Source organism: Natator depressus, chromosome 1 (genome assembly GCF_965152275.1).
Source record: "Natator depressus isolate rNatDep1 chromosome 1, rNatDep2.hap1, whole genome shotgun sequence".
Taxonomy (NCBI): domain Eukaryota; kingdom Metazoa; phylum Chordata; order Testudines; family Cheloniidae; genus Natator; species Natator depressus.
The window spans coordinates 153,351,744-153,373,060 of NC_134234.1; the positions used below are offsets into that span (position 1 = coordinate 153,351,744).

General features: G+C 38.4%; 1 protein-coding gene across 4 annotated transcripts in view; it reads left to right on the plus strand.

Moving 5' to 3' along the window:
• The window catches only part of KDM6A (lysine demethylase 6A), a 267,920-nt gene that overhangs the window by 189,525 nt on the left and 57,078 nt on the right, over positions 1 to 21,317 (plus strand). For 2 of the 4 annotated variants that reach the window (XM_074969231.1, XM_074969233.1), the window contains exons 10-17: positions 7,456 to 7,582; positions 9,989 to 10,087; positions 10,504 to 10,723; positions 11,296 to 11,430; positions 11,900 to 12,055; positions 12,688 to 12,783; positions 17,560 to 17,661; positions 18,848 to 19,243. In XM_074969231.1, the coding sequence (XP_074825332.1) occupies positions 7,456 to 7,582; positions 9,989 to 10,087; positions 10,504 to 10,723; positions 11,296 to 11,430; positions 11,900 to 12,055; positions 12,688 to 12,783; positions 17,560 to 17,661; positions 18,848 to 19,243 (1,331 nt within the window). The remainder of the gene's footprint in view (positions 1 to 7,455; positions 7,583 to 9,988; positions 10,088 to 10,503; positions 10,724 to 11,295; positions 11,431 to 11,899; positions 12,056 to 12,687; positions 12,784 to 17,559; positions 17,662 to 18,847; positions 19,244 to 21,317) is intronic. The other 2 variants (XM_074969232.1, XM_074969243.1) reach the window with 1 other exon arrangement.

A 21,317-nucleotide genomic window follows, 5' to 3' on the forward strand; every position in this document is an offset into this window, starting at 1 on the left:
TTTTCCTTTCCTTTTTGATAATTGGCAGACAACTTCATCAAGGATTTGTCTATAATGCTTGCCTTTTGCGATGTAGATTGGTTGTGTATTGCTTGGATTTAATTTACTTAGCTTTTGATTTTCTGCATAGGAGTAAAAATAAATAAAACTTGCTGAAATTTACATCTCCTATTTAAGAGCATGAATGGTAGAGACACCACAGCAGCTACAGATCAAATTGATTTGAGGAAATAATCACTAGTCCCTACTTTTGAAACCCATAAGTGGGGCATGGGGTAAGAGAAGATATTCAAATGTAGCTCAGGTTTTTTGCAGTCAAATAAGGCAATGGTCTCTCCATTTCAGTTTTTTTCCCCCTAAAATTTTCAGAAGTATATTTACTATTCAGAAGATAATAGATATCCTTCATTCACAAAACAGACATACAATGGCAATACAGATTTCCACAAACATTTCAACAATGCTTTTATACAGTATGCTAACTTTTATAAGTAGTGAAAGCGTAGTTCGTTCTCCATAAAGACTCAGTCTCTGTGAGTGATGATTATTTGTGAATCACTTGTTCCCTAAAAATTATGTTGAGTGAATCTACTCAGTCTGGATAGTCGACCACATTGTGATAAAGTGGTAACTTCCTTATGGGCAAAAGGACAGAACTGCCTGAACCAAAACACTCGAGTAAAATGATATGCAGCTTATGTTCCGGACTACCAGTCAGATGTACTCCATCAGATCCATGGTGCTTATCACAAACGTGAACTCTAGTCAACTATAATAAATCAATTCTTCCTCAGGTAGAGTATGACCCAGGTGTGTAAATAATTTGGCACTAAGGAAAAATAAAGGTAAATGTTATCTCTGCCAGAATGGTGTAAAAAGAAAGCTTATTGTATGCTACTGGCAAAAGAAGTGAAGAACATGTTTTTATGAACATTTGTGTCTTTATGTTGAATTTTTTACTTCCTGCAAAGGACAGTTCTAGCAGCAAAAAGACTTCTTTTTTTCAGCTAGGAAATGCCTCTTGAGCAAGATGCAAATTTAGATGACGACCAGTCCTCAGATATATGTTTAGCTGAGAGGGAAAAGGACTTTAGTTTGGGAGGGGAACCTTTGTATTCTGGCAGATGTATGCGTGTGTGCACATCAAATATTTCACAGCCATCATACCCAGTCCTATGAGGTATAACACAAAACCCATGAGTTAGTTTCTTCCATTGCTCCATCATTCTTCATTTAATATATTTTGCTACTTGTATAGACAAATAATAATCCTTTTTCACCTCTAACCTAAAATGACATTGATTTGTAAAATGAAATGTTGTTTTCTTTGAGATCCAGTAATCCTTTGGGTAAGAGGATTGAGTTCAATCATTTTGAATCTTTTAGACCACCCATAACCATTAGAGTTTGTGAACTTTTCCTCTCAAGGCAAACGGGTACTGGTCTGTTAAGTGCAGGAACCCAGTGTGCATGTTCAAGGGCTTTAGTCCTTTAAGGCCACGAATTCTGGGAGGTATAGTCCAGAAGGAATGATGGGGATACAGTGTCAAAGTCATATGGCTGATCATGTGAGCAAAGTAGGAAATAGAAAGCAGTCTCTATTTTCATCAGTCCGAGAAAAACACCAGGGACTGGGGAAAAGCTGGTATACGTCTGTTTACAGAAAATGGGAGGAGGACAGCTGCCTGGCGAAGAGTAATGGTCAAGGGTTCAGAGTGGGATTGATGGAGCTCTTTTCATAAAATGAGCTGGAATAGGAGTCAGACTAGCATCAACCTTGGTAGAGAAATACTGTGAGCCCCTGATACAAGGGGGACTGTGCAGCCCTGGGTAATGACGAGTAAGGACTATGAAGCCTTGGGGAAGGGACAAAAGCAGAGTTACAAGGGTGAAAGGCTGAATACATGTTTTAATAATAATGTAACCCGGGAGTGTGGGAATATGTGGTGAAATTCAACATCGTATTTGATAGTTTGAGTTGCTGAAGAAGCAAGGAAAACAGAGGCACAGCAGTGCAGCTAGACTGAATGGGTACAATGTAAATCTCTTACAGGGTACATTTTGACCTTGGTTCTAGAACAGCCACTGAATGCTTTGAATTTAAGAACCTCTCTATTTACCTAGCCATTATTGTTAGCAGACCCTATTTTAAAGGATACCTTTTAATTTGTTGAAAATTAGATTGTGGGATTAGCGCGTTATCACTTTTCACGGTGTTGCATAGTCCATGCCTTCGCTAGGTACTGTAGTCAAAACTTACTACCATCTTTTGGGGTTTGTTTTTGCCAGGGACCAACATCTGCCCTCAGGTACAGCAGTTGGAGTCCAGAAAAAAATCTGATTCAAACAATGTATATTTTGTATCATTGTTTTTCAACCCTCTCCTCCATTCTCTTCAGAAATGTCTCTCATAGAATCTGTTATGTCAGGAAGTTGTCATCCATGTTCAGTTGGGGTCAATAGAATAGTTTCTCCAATAGTACGAAAGGAAGGGTATCTTCCCTTTTTTCCCTTATTCTAATACTTTACCTTATTGTGCTTATGGGCAGAAAAGAGGCCCAGCCTCCCTGATCTGTGCCATTCTGAGGGGTAGGTGTTGATGTTGATTTTTTCCTCCTCCTCCCACATGTTATCAGGAAGATAAAATGGGAAACAACCCCTATCTTAGTTGCTCCAATGTGGCTTGCAAGTTCTGGTATCCAGATCTTCTGGAACTATCATAGTAGCTTCCCTTCTTGTTATTGATGGTCACCGGTATATTTACTGAATGTTCCACTAAGGGTACAGCATGTTTTCCTGTGGTTATGCAAACTTTCATCAAGAAAGAAATAAGCTTCCCTTTAGCAAGAGGATTGAGGAAATGTAGTGCATTTTTTGCAGTTTCATTCCCATTAGCCTAGGCTATCTCCTTTATTTCACTCAGGGTTGTCATTGGTCAGTGTACGACACCTTTCTCCACATCATACACCTATTCAGACATATTTTTTTTATGATTGTCCTAATGTAAATAAATAACTCTTTCAAAAGACTAATATTTTCCACGAATTTGTAAATCTGCACAGATTTGGATCTAATTTTGAACGTGATTGTTGGAGCCCACAGAAGAACATTGCTTGTATCACATTTCTGAATTTTTTTTTCCTAGTGGCTATCTGGAGAATGAAGATCTCCAGGCTTTTAGGATTGATTCCCGTTTGCAGTATTTCATCAGGTTAAATGTGGTCCTTTTCCCACAGTAACCTCTTGTTCCCTATTTTCAACACACCTTGTAGTCCCCAGGGCATTCCCAGTGCTTCTACTGACTACAGCTGATGCATGGGAGGAACTTTTTATGGGCTGTCTAAACCAAGTGCTCCAGGATAAGTAGCTTTTTATTCCTGACTGTCTATTATAAGAGGTTAGAAGTTTACCTTCCATTCTAGAAGATACCAGGCTAACTTTTACCTCAACACAATCTAAGACTCAGTAACTTAATTAAAAACATTTATTAAGACTAGCTAGAGAAAATCACTCATATACTCTGCAGTGAAAGAGGTAGGAATACTATGGGTACTGGCCAGTTGATTACTTTGCTTTACTTTGTCTAGCATGTGGAGGGGAAAGTGTATTCATGTAATTAGATTTTATTGTTATGAATGTGTGCACATGGTATAACAGTTAGGGTTGTGAGTCTGATTTCCTGACTTTTGAGCACTTCCCTTTGTAACTTTTAATGTTTTTTACTATAGGTTTTTATGAGTAACCTGTCTAACACTTAACAGATATAAGAGTGGGGCGTGTGGAGGTGTGTAAATAAAACATTTTATATAAAACAGATCTGTCTATTATATGTATTATGATGTTTTGTGATAGTGCCTGAGGGCCAGGATCCCCTTATGCTGGGCACTGTACAAACACATGACAAAAAGATGGCCCCTGCCCCCCAAAAGAATTTACAATCTAAGCATTAGACAAAAAAGAAAAGAAAAAACAGACAAGTGAGGGAGCACAAGGAAACAGGAAGATAATACTGGTTAACATTCATAGATTCTAAGGCCGAAAGGACTGATTGTGATCATCTAGTGGGTCTGAACCTATTTACCATTGTGAGCTGCGTATGCAGCTCTCTGTGTAATGTGGGCCGCATCCACACAATATATATACACTACCTGTTGGCCCTGAGGATATCACATGGACTGCAGCTGTGTGCTGATTGGGTTGCAGTTTGAGAACCACTGAACCAGGCTGACCTTGCATATAACTTCCCCTAAATAATTCCTAGAGCATGTCTTTTAGAAAAAATCCAGTCTTGATTTGAAAATGGGCAGTAATGGAGAATTGTTCTCATGGTAAATTACTGTCACTGTTCAGAGTGGAAATAAGGCATACTCTTAACATCATATGCGGTGGTCTCAACACACTAGCTGCCTAGCAGTTATCATGCTTTTTATAGGCATTACAACAAAGGAGAGTTTGAAGAAGTACAACAAAGTAGTTTTGAGAATTTTATAGGGAGCTTCTCCCATGTGTGAGGGGCAGCATGAGAGAAAGAATGAAGGTGCTTCAGGATGAATAAAAATGATTTTAAAAAAATCCGATTTTTTTATTTAAATCGGATTTTTTGGATAAAATGCTTTTTGGGGAAAACCTATCTAAAGATCATTTTAATTAAGATACATTATAGCTCAAAGATATCTCATCATGGAGTAGGGATTATAAATTCTAATTCTATAGTATGAGACAATATATTCATGTAATCTTTAAGAAAAGTTTTGTAAATGAGTTCCAATAGTTCATGGATTAGGGACCCAAGTTTATGGGGTTCCAGGGGCTTCTGTATAGATTATTTAGGTTAATCTTGCTATCTACCCAATGGAACTCAGTGCTCAGTCTAGAAGATAGTATCAGAGATGCTTAGTTTTGCAGTTCTCAAACTGTGGATTTGTGTCTCCAGAGATAACATGCTGGTTAACAGCAAAAATGTTTTAAAATAAATATATACAGGTGAGAAAGAACAGACCTCATCCCTATTGTCCATCTGCAAATTTTGTGTACACAGAGTCTCAATCCCTTACCTCTCTCTAAAAGTGCAAAGTTTCAAAAAGTTCAATGAATACAAGATTGTAGGGGGCAGAATAGATCTGGACAAGGAGAAGAAGCCTGGAGATAAATGTGAGAAGAGAGGGAGAGGCAGTAGAAACAAAAGTGAAACTGTTTGAGCAGCATATTCCAGAAGTCTTGAGGTCTTTCTAAGTATAGCCCTCATTAATTTGAGATCTACCATACCATTCTCTCACTAGAAGAGAGAACCTATAATGGCAGCAGGCTGTAAAAGAAACCCAGTTTGGGAATATTTTAATGATGTTCCTTTACCTGTGGGTAAGACAGGCATATGTGCAAAATGCAAACAGTGCAACAAAGAAGTGCAAGGTCTGGTTGCCCTAATGAAACAACATCATGAGACGTGTTCCTTCTCAGGAGGAAGCTGCATTGAAGATGATGAAAGGAACATCACTTAAAAAATGTATAGTCTATACCTTCTAAAAATGAAACCTACATCTATCTCTGAGTTGTGAAGAATATGTATTAAGTTTATAACAACCAACAAGAATGCACTTTTATGTAGAAATCCATGATTAAATCGAGTCTTCCTGACTAGTGATTTGAATCAAATTAATTTAGATCAAATCCACCCTGAGGTGCTTGTTTGAAAATTTACAAGTCAGCAATGAAGGCTGGCATTATTGGTAGAATGGTAATAGAAGTCAAAATCTCAGCAGGATGAGAGAGATGATAGGTAGCATGGGGATAGTTCATGAAGGGCCTTGAAAATGAACACAAGTAGTCTTGTGTTGAAGGCAATGGAGAGGAACGAGCCAGTTGGGTGCAAAGAGAGGGGTGACAAAGTCAAAGCGATGACAGGAAAATGATCTTTGCAGCAGCCTTTTGAATGAATGTAAGTGGGGCAGGATTGCATTTGTCAAGGCCCGAGAAGAGCTGCAGTAGCTGAGACGTGAGATGATGTGCAGGGGGGAGGGCACAGCTGAATAAGAGTTTTGGATGGGAGAGCAAAGGCCACCTTAGATGTTCAGCTGGAAGAATCAGCCAGATTTAGAGACACTGTAGACGTAAGGATCTAGCAGTAGGACCATCTCAAAGGTGAGGCCCAGGTTACAGTCCTGCATGCCAGAGGGAGAATGATGGTATTGCCCATGGTGTCTGAGGAGTGTGTGTGGTGATAGAGATATAAAACATTTAAAGAGACACGGGGGGGGGGATTAAAATTTGCAGTGCGTGTATTGTTTGCTTGCTAGCTTTGGTTTTTATTTTTAAATTGAAATTGTAAGAAATAAGGGTGTATTGCATAGATTCATTTCACTTCCACGTAAGAAACTGTAGCTATATAACAGAACCCTTTCGCTATAAAGATTGTGGACCAGAATTTTCATTTGCATAAGCAGGCCCATAGCCTCAGAAGAGAAATCCTGTTACTAAACATTTTTCACAAATTGCTAATAAAATGGACAAAAGGATATCCAGGGGATCCACAGTAAAATTAGGGATACTTTTTGTCAAAAAAATAAAAACAAGAGAAAAAGTAAGTCTACTTAGATTAGAATTTTTCATTCCTTTCCGTATTACAGCACTTTTCTGGGCTCATCCCTCCACAGGCTGCTCACCCCCTTCCTGGGTAGGGTTGCCAACCATCCAGGATTGGCCCGGAGTCTCCAGGAAATAAAGATCAATTTTTAATTAAATGTTGTCATGCGATGAAATCTCCAGGAATGCATCCAACCAAAATTGACAGCCCTATTCTTGGGTTCTGCAGGATTTTGTCCCAATCTTGTATAGAGCAATGCCTTCCAGGGCTTTTTCGCTGGAGTCCCAGTTCCAAACCCTTCTCTCCTTTGTATCAGGATGTTTCTGCACCACCTTTTCTGGTGGCAGACAAGAGAATCCATGCCCTCTCTCTCCTCTGGGTTCCAGTCCAGGAACCCTAGGACAAGCAGCCAAGCTCCGCTCCGTCAGACTTTTACTGCTGCATCTCTGGTCTCTCTTTGACCTGGGCCGCCTTTCAGACCATTTCCCACAGCTCCCCCTTCGGCTTACAGTACATCTGCCTCTTTAAGCCCTTCACTCTCTAGCAACCGGAAAGGGATTGTAGAGGTCTTCTCCTCTCCCTGCAGCTTCATTCTCATCTGGGCTTCCTCCCCACAGCTGGGACTCATCCTTAATTGGATCTGGCCCATGATGCAGATGCAACCAGGCGTGTTAATTGGACTCTCATCCCCACATTAACCCTTCCACTATCAATGTGGAGTAGATGCCCCGAACAGTGGTATGTAGTAGATTTCTTGTTTTTTTTTTTGTTTTTTTTTTAAAAAGTGGGTAAATATTATCACCACTACCCTACTCCAAAATGTTAAGCAGCGCTTTTGAGAATTTGGCTTTTGTGATTTGTAACTTCTTTTGTAGGCTGGATGCATCACACCGTGGATCAGCTAGGAGACAAAGCAACCAAGGAAAGCTATGCTATTCAGTATCTTCAGAAGTCCCTTGAGGCAGATCCTAACTCTGGCCAGTCCTGGTATTTCCTTGGAAGGTGAGAGAACTGGTGGTATAGCCACTGTAATAAAGGCTGTGTCATGTTTTTTTAATAAAGCTTGTTTTGAGAGGTTGTGGTTGAATTGAAAATATTCTCTACCATGTGAGAGCTATCCTGAAAATATCAGTTCGGGAGTAATTTTCCTTTAAAATAAATAACATCACATATTCTTAACTTAAACAAATGGGAAAAATGATGAAACTGCTGAAGTCCAGCTTTGTTATTTTGAGGGAAAATATGCTAAATTGGAAAGATATTTAAGTGAAAGTGTCTGTGCAATAAATGTTTTAATTAGAAATTTAGTAGATAAATAAACAGGCAGAAAATACTCTGTACACGTGTGCAAAAGTGTACATGATTCCTTTTATGCCTTGAACGCAGATGCCTCAGATGTTGTCATCTAAGCTAAATGGTTGCTCTAGTCTGATACTACACTACTCACTTTTTTCTTTCTCGCCTATTGTCACATACATCTATTCTCTTCTCATTGTAAATTGTCAGCAAAAATACTTGCATTTTTCTTGCATACTTCCACATTCTCTCACTTTTCTACTGTGAAAGTTTCTTTAAAGTTTTTTCTGTACTTATAATATAGTTTGTTTTTCTGTAATATATAATGTAAACGTTAGACTGGAATAGCTCAGATGTAGCCATTCTGACTTCCAAGATAAGTGGTCCATACTTTAATAATATTTAACTCTTGGCCTTGTAAGTTTTTTTTTTTTTTTTTGTATTGTAAGTTATTTGTTGTTGTTGTCGTCTGTGGTAAATACTGTGCATTTTATGCCCCTTCTTGTTTTTAAAAAAGATAGAAAAGTTAGGAAACTCATACTAGTTAGCAGTAACCTAAGCAATATTTAGGCTTTTAATACGTCTTATCTTCTGTAGGCCACAACCGCTTGCGCGTGACTTGATTGCACACTCTTGAGTTAGATCTCTTCCATCCAGTCAAAGAAGCTGTTACCCATATTATGGGGAAGATAGACAAATATAGTGCTTTAACTAAAATAAAATTCTTCAACTTTGATTTTCTTAGTTTTTCTAGTTGTGTGTAAATTATGTTTGAACATTCTTTACTTTTGTTATATTTGAATTATTGTGATGAACTTATTTTAAGTTTTGGTGGGAGTTGAATTTGACTATCATGATACTGATACGATCCTTAAAATATCTGAGAAACTGGTTTTAACACAGATGCTGGGACTTTGTTTCATTACCTTTTAGTCTAACTTATTATCTTTTGAAGCTTTTTTACTTAATCCTGGTGAATATTCATAAGTGAAGTAAAATACTGGTAGTGTTTTACTAGATTCCTTTCCTACTGTACCAAATATAATGTAAAAGAAGAACCTCTGTTTTTTTTCGTGCTTAAAGGTTGATAATTTTTGCCTTTATTTTGCTCATATTTGTCTCTTTATTTTTTTTACAAGAATAAATTTTCAATTATTTTTTGTGTATTCTGAAGACTTTATCTTCCCTGTTTGCATAAGAACTAAATTGCAGGCAATGTGTGCAAAACCAAAGAAAATACTTTTCTACTTAAGTTTCAGTATCTTATTTTCTTTCTGATTATGATGGAAGCAGTCATTTTTCCTTGTAGCATAATTGCAGCTCACTCTTCTTTGTGTTCTAGTGTTTTTGCTTACCATGTCATACTGCTTTTGAAAATGTTATATATACTTAGCATTCACATAATAAATTATATTAAAAAAAATACAGAACAATAAAATCAGGATTTTTCCTAAATTTGGTTCATCCTGTAGACTAGACTGTAAAACTACACTTTTTATTGTTGTTTAACATTTTATTAAGAATGGTGTGGGAAGGGTATTTACAGTACTAACTGCATACACCCAAAGAAGACCTACAAGATAGAATGTACTTACTAAAATATTCACTGTATTTGTAGTGTCACTATATTAGTTGTCATAAATTCTCTTCTCTAGTATTTCAACTTCCCTGCCACCAAGATTTAATTTTTTTTAAATGCACACAAGTTGACTACTTGGGAACAGGCAGTTGAATTCTTCCCGTGTTGCAATCTGTATGTAAATATTTTCCCTTTTGCTCAATGAAATACCACGGGTGAAACGTGTACATTTCCAGAATGTAGTATTAATTCTGGACATTAGTATAATGTAGCATGTATTAGCACTTAAAGCAAGTTAAACTTTGCATAGCTGATGCTGAAGAATTAGTGTATTTTACAAATAAATTAGTAATAATGATTCAGAAGTTTTTATTCAGTGTCATTTTGTGTCAAACTTACAGAAAGAGCGGTTATTTTGGATTAATGTGTATGAGTATGTATTTGCATGAATTTACTAATACCAGTCCACTCTTGGCAAACCATTCTCAATAATCACTTTAAATATTACCACAGTTCTTTCTCTCTTCTCCCAGGTGCTATTCAAGTATTGGGAAAGTTCAGGATGCCTTTATATCTTATAGGCAATCTATTGATAAATCAGAAGCAAGTGCAGATACATGGTGTTCTATAGGGTAAGAATGATGCAGGGAAAAGCAGTACTATAATTGAATTTTAGTGTATTTAAACAAGTTTTTTTTAACACCGTTGTGTTCTCAGTAGATCACAAAGCTCCTAATTGCTAGCTTAATATATTAATGTTCTGTCAACCATGCTATAAATACCTTGACCTTAAAGAAATATGTAGGTATTTGCTCTCTTAAATTTTAGTTTGCAATATTAGTTGTACTTTTTATTTTAACTTGTCATGTTAAGGTATAAAAATGTATCATTCATGGTTGTCACTGAATTATGTAATGGTGTGTTCCACTTGATGTACAAAAGGTTTTCTTCTTCACTATATGAGAAATACTGAGTTTAGTGGTGGGGTATATGACTTCTTTGTGTTCAGACTTTATTAATTTTGAACTTTACCAATCTTTTTATTCAGTGTGCTATATCAACAGCAAAATCAGCCTATGGATGCTTTACAAGCCTATATCTGTGCTGTACAATTGGACCATGGCCATGCTGCAGCCTGGATGGACTTGGGCACACTCTATGAGTCCTGCAACCAGCCTCAGGATGCCATTAAATGCTACTTAAACGCAACTAGGAGCAAAAATTGTAGTAATACCTCTGCACTTGCAGCACGGATAAAATATTTACAGGTAAAACTTTAAAGCTTTAAGGAAGGGAAATATTTTATCATGTACACAACAGAGGGGAGGGGGAAAATAACATACCAGTTAATGTTTTATTGTTTTATGGTGTTTAACCTGTTTCCATATTTATTGTAAACATATCATAGCTCGAATTATTGTTTTATTTTCCATTTTTAAGTGGGACTCAATCCCTGTAAATAATGCTGTTTTGCACATTACTCAGTTGATGCATATTGATTTACATCACTTTTTTTTCTATGTACTGTCTACATTTTTAAGTTGTCATAGCATTTAGAGAGAGAGAGAACACACACACACACTATCTTTCACTCTTGTTTGCAATTTCAGAAGAAAAGAGTTACGAGACCTCTGAAACCAGAGCTCAACTTTATTCTGATTCTCACAAAGGTTTATATTCTGGTTACCCTCTTTATACTTAGCACCTTTCTAAAACCCCAGACTTTAAATCTATTCTCTCTTTAAGACGTAATTAGCTACAGCATTTAGGAAGATTTCGTGGACTTGCTCTTAATAAAGTAGGCTTGTGTTAAATTTGCTTTTTACATAATTTTTCCTAGGCTCAGTTGTGTAACCTTCCACAAGGTAGTCTACAGAATAAAACTAAATTACTTCCTAGTATTGAGGAGGCATGGAGCCTACCAATCCCCGCAGAGCTTACCTCCAGGCAGGGTGCCATGAACACAGCACAGCAGGTGAGAAGTTGGGTTATGTTCTGCAGGTGCCCAGCTTTAAGGGTTCTTTACAATCTGTAGTAGTCAAGCTTATTTTATTGAGTGCAGGGCTGGCTTTCATTAATAAAAAGCCTTTGATTTATTTGCAAAGGGATTTAGATCAAGAAAAGACTCCCTATAATGTGGGAGAAATATGGGGGTACCAATTTAGAACCTTTGTGGATTTTCATGATTTTGAGAGATTTCATCTTAAGTAGAAATGCTACAGTGGTTGTTTTTTTTGTTGTTGTTTTTTTTTTTAAATTAATCCCAAGAAAGGTACACATTCCTCCATTGATGACCATATGGAAACTGATTTTCAGTAACTGAGTCAGCTTCAGTATATCCACACAGCCCTTTTAAGATATGCAGATCATAAAAGTGTGTAGCTTAATTGGAAGAATTAAGAATATATAGAACCATGTTTTTGTCTTCCTTCTGTGATTCTTAGGCTTGTAAACCTCATCATCCAAATACTGAACCTGTACTAGGCCTCACTCAAACACAAATTTCACAGCAATCCTTGCCACTACACATGATTCCTTCTAGCCAAGTAGATGACCTGTCCAGTCCTGCCAAGAGGAAAAGAACATCTAGTCCAACAAAGGTATATATTCTTGTGAACTAAAGAGACCGAGCCAAAATTATACAAAAATATGCATAGAAATTGTGCAGTATACACAGAACTTGTACTTTAATTGTAATCCTTTGGCATTAAGATGGGGAAAGTTTTAGAAGTTCATGTGTTGAGGTTAGTGCATTTTTCAGCAGCGTATTTAATTAGGAGATTACAATTGAGATAGTAAGTACCTAAGTGCAATACACATCAGTGACACTATATATAGAAGTAATTATCCTAATCTCAGAATATAATCATAGTATTGTAATAGAGAGGGAAATGACCATGTTGTTCTGTCTGTTGCCTTTGCCTATATCTAAAATTCAGGATGTTTCTTCTTCACATAATACTTTTTCAAGAGGTAGTGACTTATTTGATTTGGTTCCTTGTCATTATGGTATTAGATACTATATTGAATATCATTTACTTTTCTCTCATTGTTCTGATACTGTATAGGTTGAAGCAAAATGAGAGAAAGTATATTTTAGTATACTTGTTATATACTGTATTATTCTTAAACCTGTGATTAGTCCTTTCATCAAGACGTTCATGTCTAGCTTTTATAAACCTAATATTTGCTCTTTTGATAGTCATATATTTAAATTTAATGTTTTTCTCAGAATACTTCAGATTCTTGGAGCAGTGGCCATACGGTGTCACATCCTCCAGTACAGCAACAAATTCATTCTTGGTGCTTGACACCACAGAAATTACAGGTAAGTGTGTTAAAGAAAACCCTAAGCAGCTTTGAGACTTTTTTTCTTACCAGAAATATATCTGAAATGGACTCAAAGAAACTTTTCACATTTAAACTTCTGAATCAGATGGTAAATATTGAGTATACTTTGCTATAATGCTTATTGTTTGATACAAGTAGTTTTTGTGTTTATAGCTTTCCTGTGGTATGTGGAAATCAAGCTTAAAATGAAAAACCAACAAAACCTGAGTTCCAGTTTAGTGACATGGCACAAGTTGAATATTTTAATTACATAAGCACTTATAATAAATTTGTAATATGGACAGATAAAAGTAAATATTTTTTCTTGTTGTAACATTTTTTAACTTAATGTGTGAAGTAGTCATACTATTGGATGTCAGATGAATGATACTTATGACTCGCTGTGCTGCCTAAGATTTACAAAGTGCTGCGCAACTACTGTACCCCTCCCAATATCCATGTGAGTTAACTTCTTGTGTCTTCATTTGGCAAACTGATAAAATTATAAGTGAAGGACTTAAGATTATTGTATCACCAATAATGGAGAGAGTTGAAATTCAACTCTGGTGTTCATGGATTTCAGACCACGTGGCTTCTACAGTTGAAGTGCTGGACTTTATTTTTGAGACCTTGACTCAAATCTAGTTTGTTTTGTTACAGTATTTTCAGTTTATTCTTCAGCTCACTGACATAGGTTGCAGTGTACCATGTCAAGCTTCAGCAGTAGCAAAAGAATGCACATTTTGAAAATTAGACCTGGGCCAAAGTCGTCACCATATATATCACAAATATTGACTAAATGCAAGGACATCAATAGAAAAATTATTGCTCTGAGGAGGGGAAATAGATTTTGAAACTCTGGTATACTGCCCAAAGGCTGTGGGCATTATGCACAATTAAGAAATATTTTTTCTACCTGAAAGACAGTCCCTTAGTTGTTGCCTCCTTAGCCAGTCAGCATTGTTTTATTGTACCACTTGATTTTTCCACCTATTTGTCTCTCCTGCCTTTGTGCAATCTTTATCACTTTTCTCTCTGCTTTCTCCCATCTCTCCTACTTCTCTTCCCTTTCAGGCCTCACTAGCGTTTTGTCTTTTTTCACTTTGTTTCCTCCTCTTTAAGGGAAAGTGTCGTTACCGTCTTCACCCTATGTATGGAATAAAGGATTTGTTAAGTCATTTAATATGGTTTCATTATCCATGAATGACAAAGCCAGCAATGAGTTATGAAGGTCATCTCACATGAAAGTGAATAAAACCTTCATTCCATGTCTGTCTTTGTATTCTGTATATGTAATGCAATTTACAGAGAATGCATTTTAGAAATGTCTTAGTTTAAAAAAAATATTATTGGTGTTATTTTTTTACATTCATCCACGTATAAAACTAGTTTTCCTTAGTACCACGAGCTCAGCTGTGCATGGAGAAAAAATAATAAATATAATAAATCCTTTTGAAATAAAACACCTAAAATGTTTTCTGTTGGTGTTTAAGCTTCTAAAATAGCTCTACTCATAAGGTTTATGGTATTGGACAGGGAAGATCCCTGATATTTTTACGGTATAAAGCTTTCATTTGCGATCCCTGATGAACAGAAGATATCAGACCATAAACCTGATACTAGTCTAGAAATTAATACTGGTTTTTCTTCACCTTAGAACAGTTTTGCGGGAGTGGGAGGTAAGGAAGCATTTCTCTATTTGTTGAGGTCACTACACCTCAACCTAAAAGTTCTCTGCCTCACATCATGGATGATCTCTACTTGTGCAGCGAGGAGAGAATCTGCTCTGGAGCTGTCGAGGCCATTTTAGTGAGTAGCAGGAAGGATTACGCTAGAGCCATCTATACAGCAACATTAAAGGTTTTCAAACTGGGCAGAATCTTGTAAATTATCACCAAATAGCACAGAGAATAGGCATATTCTAGACTATTCGCTGCACCTGAAAACCTCTGGTCTCTGACAGCTCAGTGAGACTCTGTCTAGCATCCATTTCTGCAATTCACCTACCAGTAGATGGGTTTCCTACCTTTTCTCATTCCTTGGTGTCCAGATTTGTAAAGGGACTTGTTCACGTGCACGTTCCTATATCTGATCCATTCAGTACCTTCATGGGTATTGAATTTAGTAATTTAGGTTGATGGGTTCCCCCTTCGAACCTGTGGCACAACATCTCTGCCACTGCTATAAATGTAAACAGCATTGTTGGTAGCAATTACCTCTGCAAGGGGGGTGTCAGAGCTACAGGCACTTTTAGCAGACCCTCCTTTTACAATATTCCACTTGAGGTGGCCAAGTAGTTACAAGTACTTAACTACAATCCTGAAAGTTGTGTGTGCAAATCTTGCGTGATACCACACTGAAAGGCCATCTCTAGTTCACCCAGCTGCAAAACGGGTACCTGATCCATTGAGTTAGAGTAGTCAATGGCGGCTGGGTTTGATGCTGGCCACATCACTCACTTGTGTAAGGTTGGCTATGAAAGTGACGTGCCTTAACGATGTCAGCCCAATAGCCATTGTCTTGGAGGGAATTTTAACTTTGAACATTGACAAAGACATGATCTCTCTTAGGCTGCACCTTTGGTTTATGCCTTAAATGGTATTCCACCTCAGCCAGACTATTTATCTTCCAGTGTTGTTTCTGAAGCCTCATTCTTCCAAGGCTGAAGAAAAGCTTCATACCATGACTGTTAGGAGGGCTTTGGGCACTTTACCTGGACTACACAACGTCTTTCAGATCTACTTCCCAACTCTCTATATCCTATGCTGAGAGTATTAAAGGGCAACTTGTTACAGCCCAGCATATCTTGCTTTGGATTTCTATCTGTATCAGTCTTTGCTGCAATCTGACAAAGGTGTCTACTCCAGCAAGGATGACAGCCCACTCCACTAGTTCTCGTTCCCCTTCACCTGTCTCTTTGAGCAACATTCCTGCAAGTGGATATTTGCAAAGCAGTAACACCGCCATCTCTGCATACTTCTCCAGACATTAAACTATTACTCAAGCTTCCAAAGATCATGCCGATTTTGGCAAGTCAGTCTTAGGGATGGGGAAAACGTTACTGCGAGCCCTGCATGTTACCAGGAAGCAGCTCGCTTTGCAAAATACTTGATCAGTTCGCTTTCCATTGCAGACCCATGAGGCTGCCTGATAGTGTGCTTGCAGATCGGTGATCAGAAGAGAATGGGTTAACGCTGACCTGAGCTGCCATTCACAAAGATGGGGGTGGCTTCCTTTTTCAATAGAGTGGATTGCAGATTGTTAGGCTGTAGAGGACTAAAGAAGTTGTCCCATGGAATTGTGGGAAACTTCCGACTGACTCCCAAGACCCGAATCAAGCGGGGCTGTGTCTACACTGCAAACCTATAGGACTTGGACCCTGGTTCCTAGCTTAACTCAAGCTCAGACCCTCCAGCCCTGCAGCGTCCTGGGACCCTGGGTCCATGTCCTGGGTTCGTGCAATTGCAATGTAAACACAAGGAGGGGGTCCGGTTTGAGCACGGGCTTAAGCTCAGGCTTTCAGTGGAGTATAGACGTACCCTTACAGTCTCTCTTCAAGTAATCCAAAGTCCTTCTACCTGTAAGAAAGCTGCTGGTGATTCACCAACAATGCAATGTATATGAGCACAATCACTTTTAAGGCAAAAAAAAAAAAAAGTCTACTTACCTGAACGGTAACTATTATTCTTCATGATGTGTTGTTCACATACACATTTCACAAGCCTCCCACTTTCTCCTCTGCTCTGGGTATTAAATTCCTTTGGTACAAAGGAATGGAGAGGGAGGTGGTCACCACTCCCCTTGGTACCCTTAGATCAGTGCAAAAGGATAACCCAGGCCCATGCGCCACCTGCTAGTACTGCTGGCAAAAGTGTCAGACTCAAGTGTATTGGGTGCACAGACATCTATAGTGGAATGTATATGTGCACAACACATCTTGCAGAAGCACAGTTTCTGTACAAGTAAGTAACCAGTTTGGGACTTTTGGGTCTTGTTTTATCTTGTTTATGTTTTGAGGTATTTCTTTCCCAACATCCACTTTGTCTCATATCTTCAACAATTAGGTATTAACATACAACCTAATTAGTCAACTGTGGTAGCCATTCATTCTTCGTAATATATCTATGGATTTTCTTAAGAGTTAAAATATGAATACTGTGTGCTCAGCAGCTTAAATGAAAATAGAGAGGACATTTCACAAACATTTTTAGCACTAAACTAAGTGTTTATCGCCTCAGTTATAAAACTGCTCAGTCTTGTATCTGTTGTTCTCTAAGGTAAAGATTGTGTATATTTGGCTCTTTCCCATTTTAGTGTGAGAGTTCACACAGAATGATTTTCTTATATAAAATGGATTGACAATTTTGAGATTTGTATCATAGTGCAAGAATAACACAGGAGAAAATTACAGAATGTGTGTTGTCAAGAGTTGTATACATTTTAAGAACTTTATGAATTTAACATTCTTTCACGGCAAAAACGTACTTTAATCATATCGAACACTTAAGATCTACGTACAGTACTGTTTTATAACATATACTGAGATAATCGAGTCTTTTTCAGCTTAAGTAGATAAGAGATGCTTATGTAGAGTTTTTAGTATGACAGTGGATTATGGAAAGGGGTTTGGTCCTTTTAGGAGCTTTTGAGCTATACTTTCTCAGTTTCAGAAGCCTTACTTGTACTGGCAGTGTTAAGTATTGTTATCAGGAAGCTTTTTAATCAGTTCTAAGTTGAATGATTCTAAATAATGCTGCAGTGTTTTTTTTTCCAGGACTTGGAACAGCTGCGTGCAAACAGAAATCTAAATCCAGCACAGAAACTTATGCTGGAACAGCTGGAGAGTCAGTTTGTCTTGATGCAGCAACACCAGCAGGTGCGAGCAAAAATATTTTTCTGATTTTCAGTACTTGCATCAGTGGCGCATTCTGTTTTCTTTTTGAACCTGAATTATTCGTATTGTATACGCTTTCATGCCCTATTTACTAGTTTACATAACATATTCTGTTTTCTTTGACATTTCGTTTACTGTGATTGATGTTTACTGGCTGAAAGACATTCATCGTTAGCTGTTTTGTATTGTAGGACTACCAGAGATGATGATTAACCAATTTTTTAATTTGTTTTCTGGTCAGTTGTTTGACTGACAAAGTTTGAGAAACAGTCTAGTTACGAAATAAGCATTTGTCGTAAGTTGTCAAAAGACCTCTCATTCCTGTCTGTTGCTCACTTCTCTTATATTTTTGTGTGTCCAATTGTAAAAGCCTAATTCTATCTGTCTGTCTGTCTCTTTATGGCTTTCCTAGAAGAAAAGTCTGCCTTCAATAACTATACCTTAAAATTCACTCACCATTTGTGATCATGTCAGCTCTGCCATTCAGCACAAACTGGAAGGAACCTGGTTTCTGAGCTACAAAAAAAAAAGTTGAATAAAATTAACATAATTTCAACCAAACTTTACTTGAAACAATAGAGTAAAAATAAATTAACAGTACACAATATTTATATACAGGAACAGCTATGTTGTTCGGCATTTTACAAACAGAAAAGCTCGACAAACCGGCATTTCTGATCTTCGTTGAAAGTCCAGTTTATAGTCTGGTTGACATAGGGCCAGCACATTCGCTACCTGGCTCTGCGTGGCTCCCCAGAAGAGGCGACATGTCCCTGATGCTCCCAGGCTGCCCCCATCCCGCCCCATACTGAGCGCTGGCTCCGCAGCTCCCATTGGCCGGGAACCCCAGTCAATAGGAGATGCGGGGCTGGCGCCTGCAGGTGGAGGCAGCATGCAGATCTGCCTTGCCGTGCCTCCGCCTAGGAGCAGCTGGGACATGTCGCCACTTGTGAGAAGCCACCTGAGATGAGCACTGCCCTGATCCAGCACGCTGCATCCCCTCCCGTGCCCCAAGCTCCCTCTCACACCCAAACTCCCTCCCTCTTAGTTAATTTTTCACTTACTGGTACCCCTCCATTCTCCCAACATTCCAGATAAAAAAGCTTTTTGTGTAGTCTCTTAATCATGTAATTAACTTTATTCTTTTGTCTTACTAATTTTTCATTAGATGAGGCAAGCAGGAGTTGCACAGGTACGATCTACTGGAATTTCTAATGGGCCAACAACTGACTCATCACTGCCTACAAACTCTGTCTCTGGTCAGCAGCCTCAGGTTGCTTTAACCAGGGTGCCTAATGTCACTCAGCATGGAATCCGTCCGGCTTGCCCTGGGCAGCCTATGGCTAATGGACCCTTTCCAGCAGGCCCAGTTCCCTGCAGCACACCAAGAACGCTGGGTAGTACAGACGCTATTTTGATAGGCAATAATCACATAACAGGAAGTGGAAGTAATGGAAATGTGCCTTACCTGCAGCGAAACGCACTCTCTCTACCTCATAACCGCACAAACCTGACCAGCAGCGCAGAGGAGCCGTGGAAAAACCAACTATCTAACTCCACTCAGGTATACAATTCACGTTATTAATCCAATAAAGTGAGCAAAGTACTGTCTAAATCACTTTTTGACATCTTTCTTTTGTAAAACACATGCTTTCTGTTTTCAAAAGTTGATTAAACATATGCAGATTATAAATCTTACGGCTGATTAAAACTACCCATTATACTTTATTGTTAAAATTGCAGCTAAATCAGCTTCTTATGGAATGTAGGAAATAATCATAAATCAGATAGGGCAATTGATAAACATTTGTACAACTACCTATCCATTCAGAGGTGTTTTCTTTAGTAGATGAATATACTGTGTATTTTATACAGACCACTTTTTAAATCATGACACATGGTGATTGTGTGTTTTTTACATATCACTGTAGTAAAAATGTAAATACATTTCATGGGCGGTGGGTATAATAGGCCAGAGGAGGCTTAAACAGCCAGGCCATAGCCCCACCCATGCTTCTCCCCAAGGCCCTGCTCCCATATCCTGCTCTTCCCCCATGGTCCTGCCCACACTGCTACTCTTCCTGCCTTCACTCCATCTCTCCCTCAAAGCCAGCTGGGGTTTGGGACGCCCTGGGCTTGGGCCAACCAGCAGCCCGGGACTTGGAGCATCTGGGGTGGACGAGCTGGTGCTTGAGCCAGCTGGCGGGCCAGGGTTTGGGCTTGCCGGCAGCCCAGGACTCGGGGTGGCTGCGGCAGGGCTCCTCCGGCTGTGTTTGGGGCCCGGGGATCCTCTAGCTCCGGCGAGCAAGGGGCGGGTGGGGTAGGAGCGAGGCCTCAGGCAGAAGAGGCAGGGGACTAGTCTCCCGTATGGGGGGGTTCACGCACCACCCATGAGTGAGCCGAATGTTATAGCCATTGTTGAAATTATGTTGTCATCTTATTTTAATCATTCTAAATCATTTTTGTTGAAAGGCCATAAGAAAACATCAGAAATAATATTTTACAGTAACAATCTCAATAGAGATTTAGTACCAGTATATCTCAATCTCACAACAGAGAGCATGAGGATCCAAATGTATAATTCTGATTTTTAGAGCATTTGTTTTGGGGACATGGAGGAAAAGCCTACTTTACTTGCAGGCTAACAGTTTATTCACTCTCAATCCCACAAGACTTCTGTATTGAAATCAGTAAGCTGTTCTACAGGAAGACTTTCCAGACATGTAATTTTGTTTTAGTGGACAGGTGGTGTGACCAATTTCAGGAATACCTAAAACTTTAGAACTGCACTGTAGTGTGGAAACTGCTTTCTTGTTCATCAACACTGTTTATCGGTGTAAGGTTTTTAATTACAGATTATTGCAAGTTACTTATTCGAAACTCAGATAATTTTGTAGTGCAGGCTGTATTCCAGCGTGGCAGCTTCAATACGTATACAATTTTACAAAATAAAATGAGAAAGTAGCAGGAACATCTTGTGCATTGCACAAGCAACTAGATTTGCTCTGAAGCAACTTGATAGGCTAATTGTAAAAACCTACTAGTATATTAACATTGTAACTGGGAACCAATGTTTATAGGATTGACTTAGTCTTATTGTGTCTTGCCCAAGTTAGACTTGGTTGGGTATGAAAAAAATGTCACTGGTACAAAATGGCTTTTCTGCATCCTGGGTGAAATAAGTCTGTGGCATCCGTTCATTTCTTACTAGGTAGGTGTCTGCATAATAATTGAGACCCTTGTTGATAAGGTCAGCAAAGAAGCCAAGGAACGAATTGGCACAGAACTTGCCCTAGAGATGGTGTTTCCAAGACAAGGCTAAGAAGGATTGGTGGTTTTGTGTGGGCAAGCCTGCACTGCCACTCTCTGCTTGTATTGCAGCTATGTTGTGAATAAATAGCTGAAGTTTCTGGGTTCTGACATTTTCCACAGGTACAAAAGTCACTTTAAAATTAAAACAACGTTAAATCAGCGATTAATTTCTTTCTTGACATTAATGTCTAATAGATAGGAAATAATTTTTGTGCAGAAAGCAGGTATGAGGAGGGTCTTGTCTGTTTTTTGGCTAACAGAATAAAAGAGATAACTATTTAGTTTACTTGGCTTGCCAGGTTCATAATGAACATTAAAATTTTAAA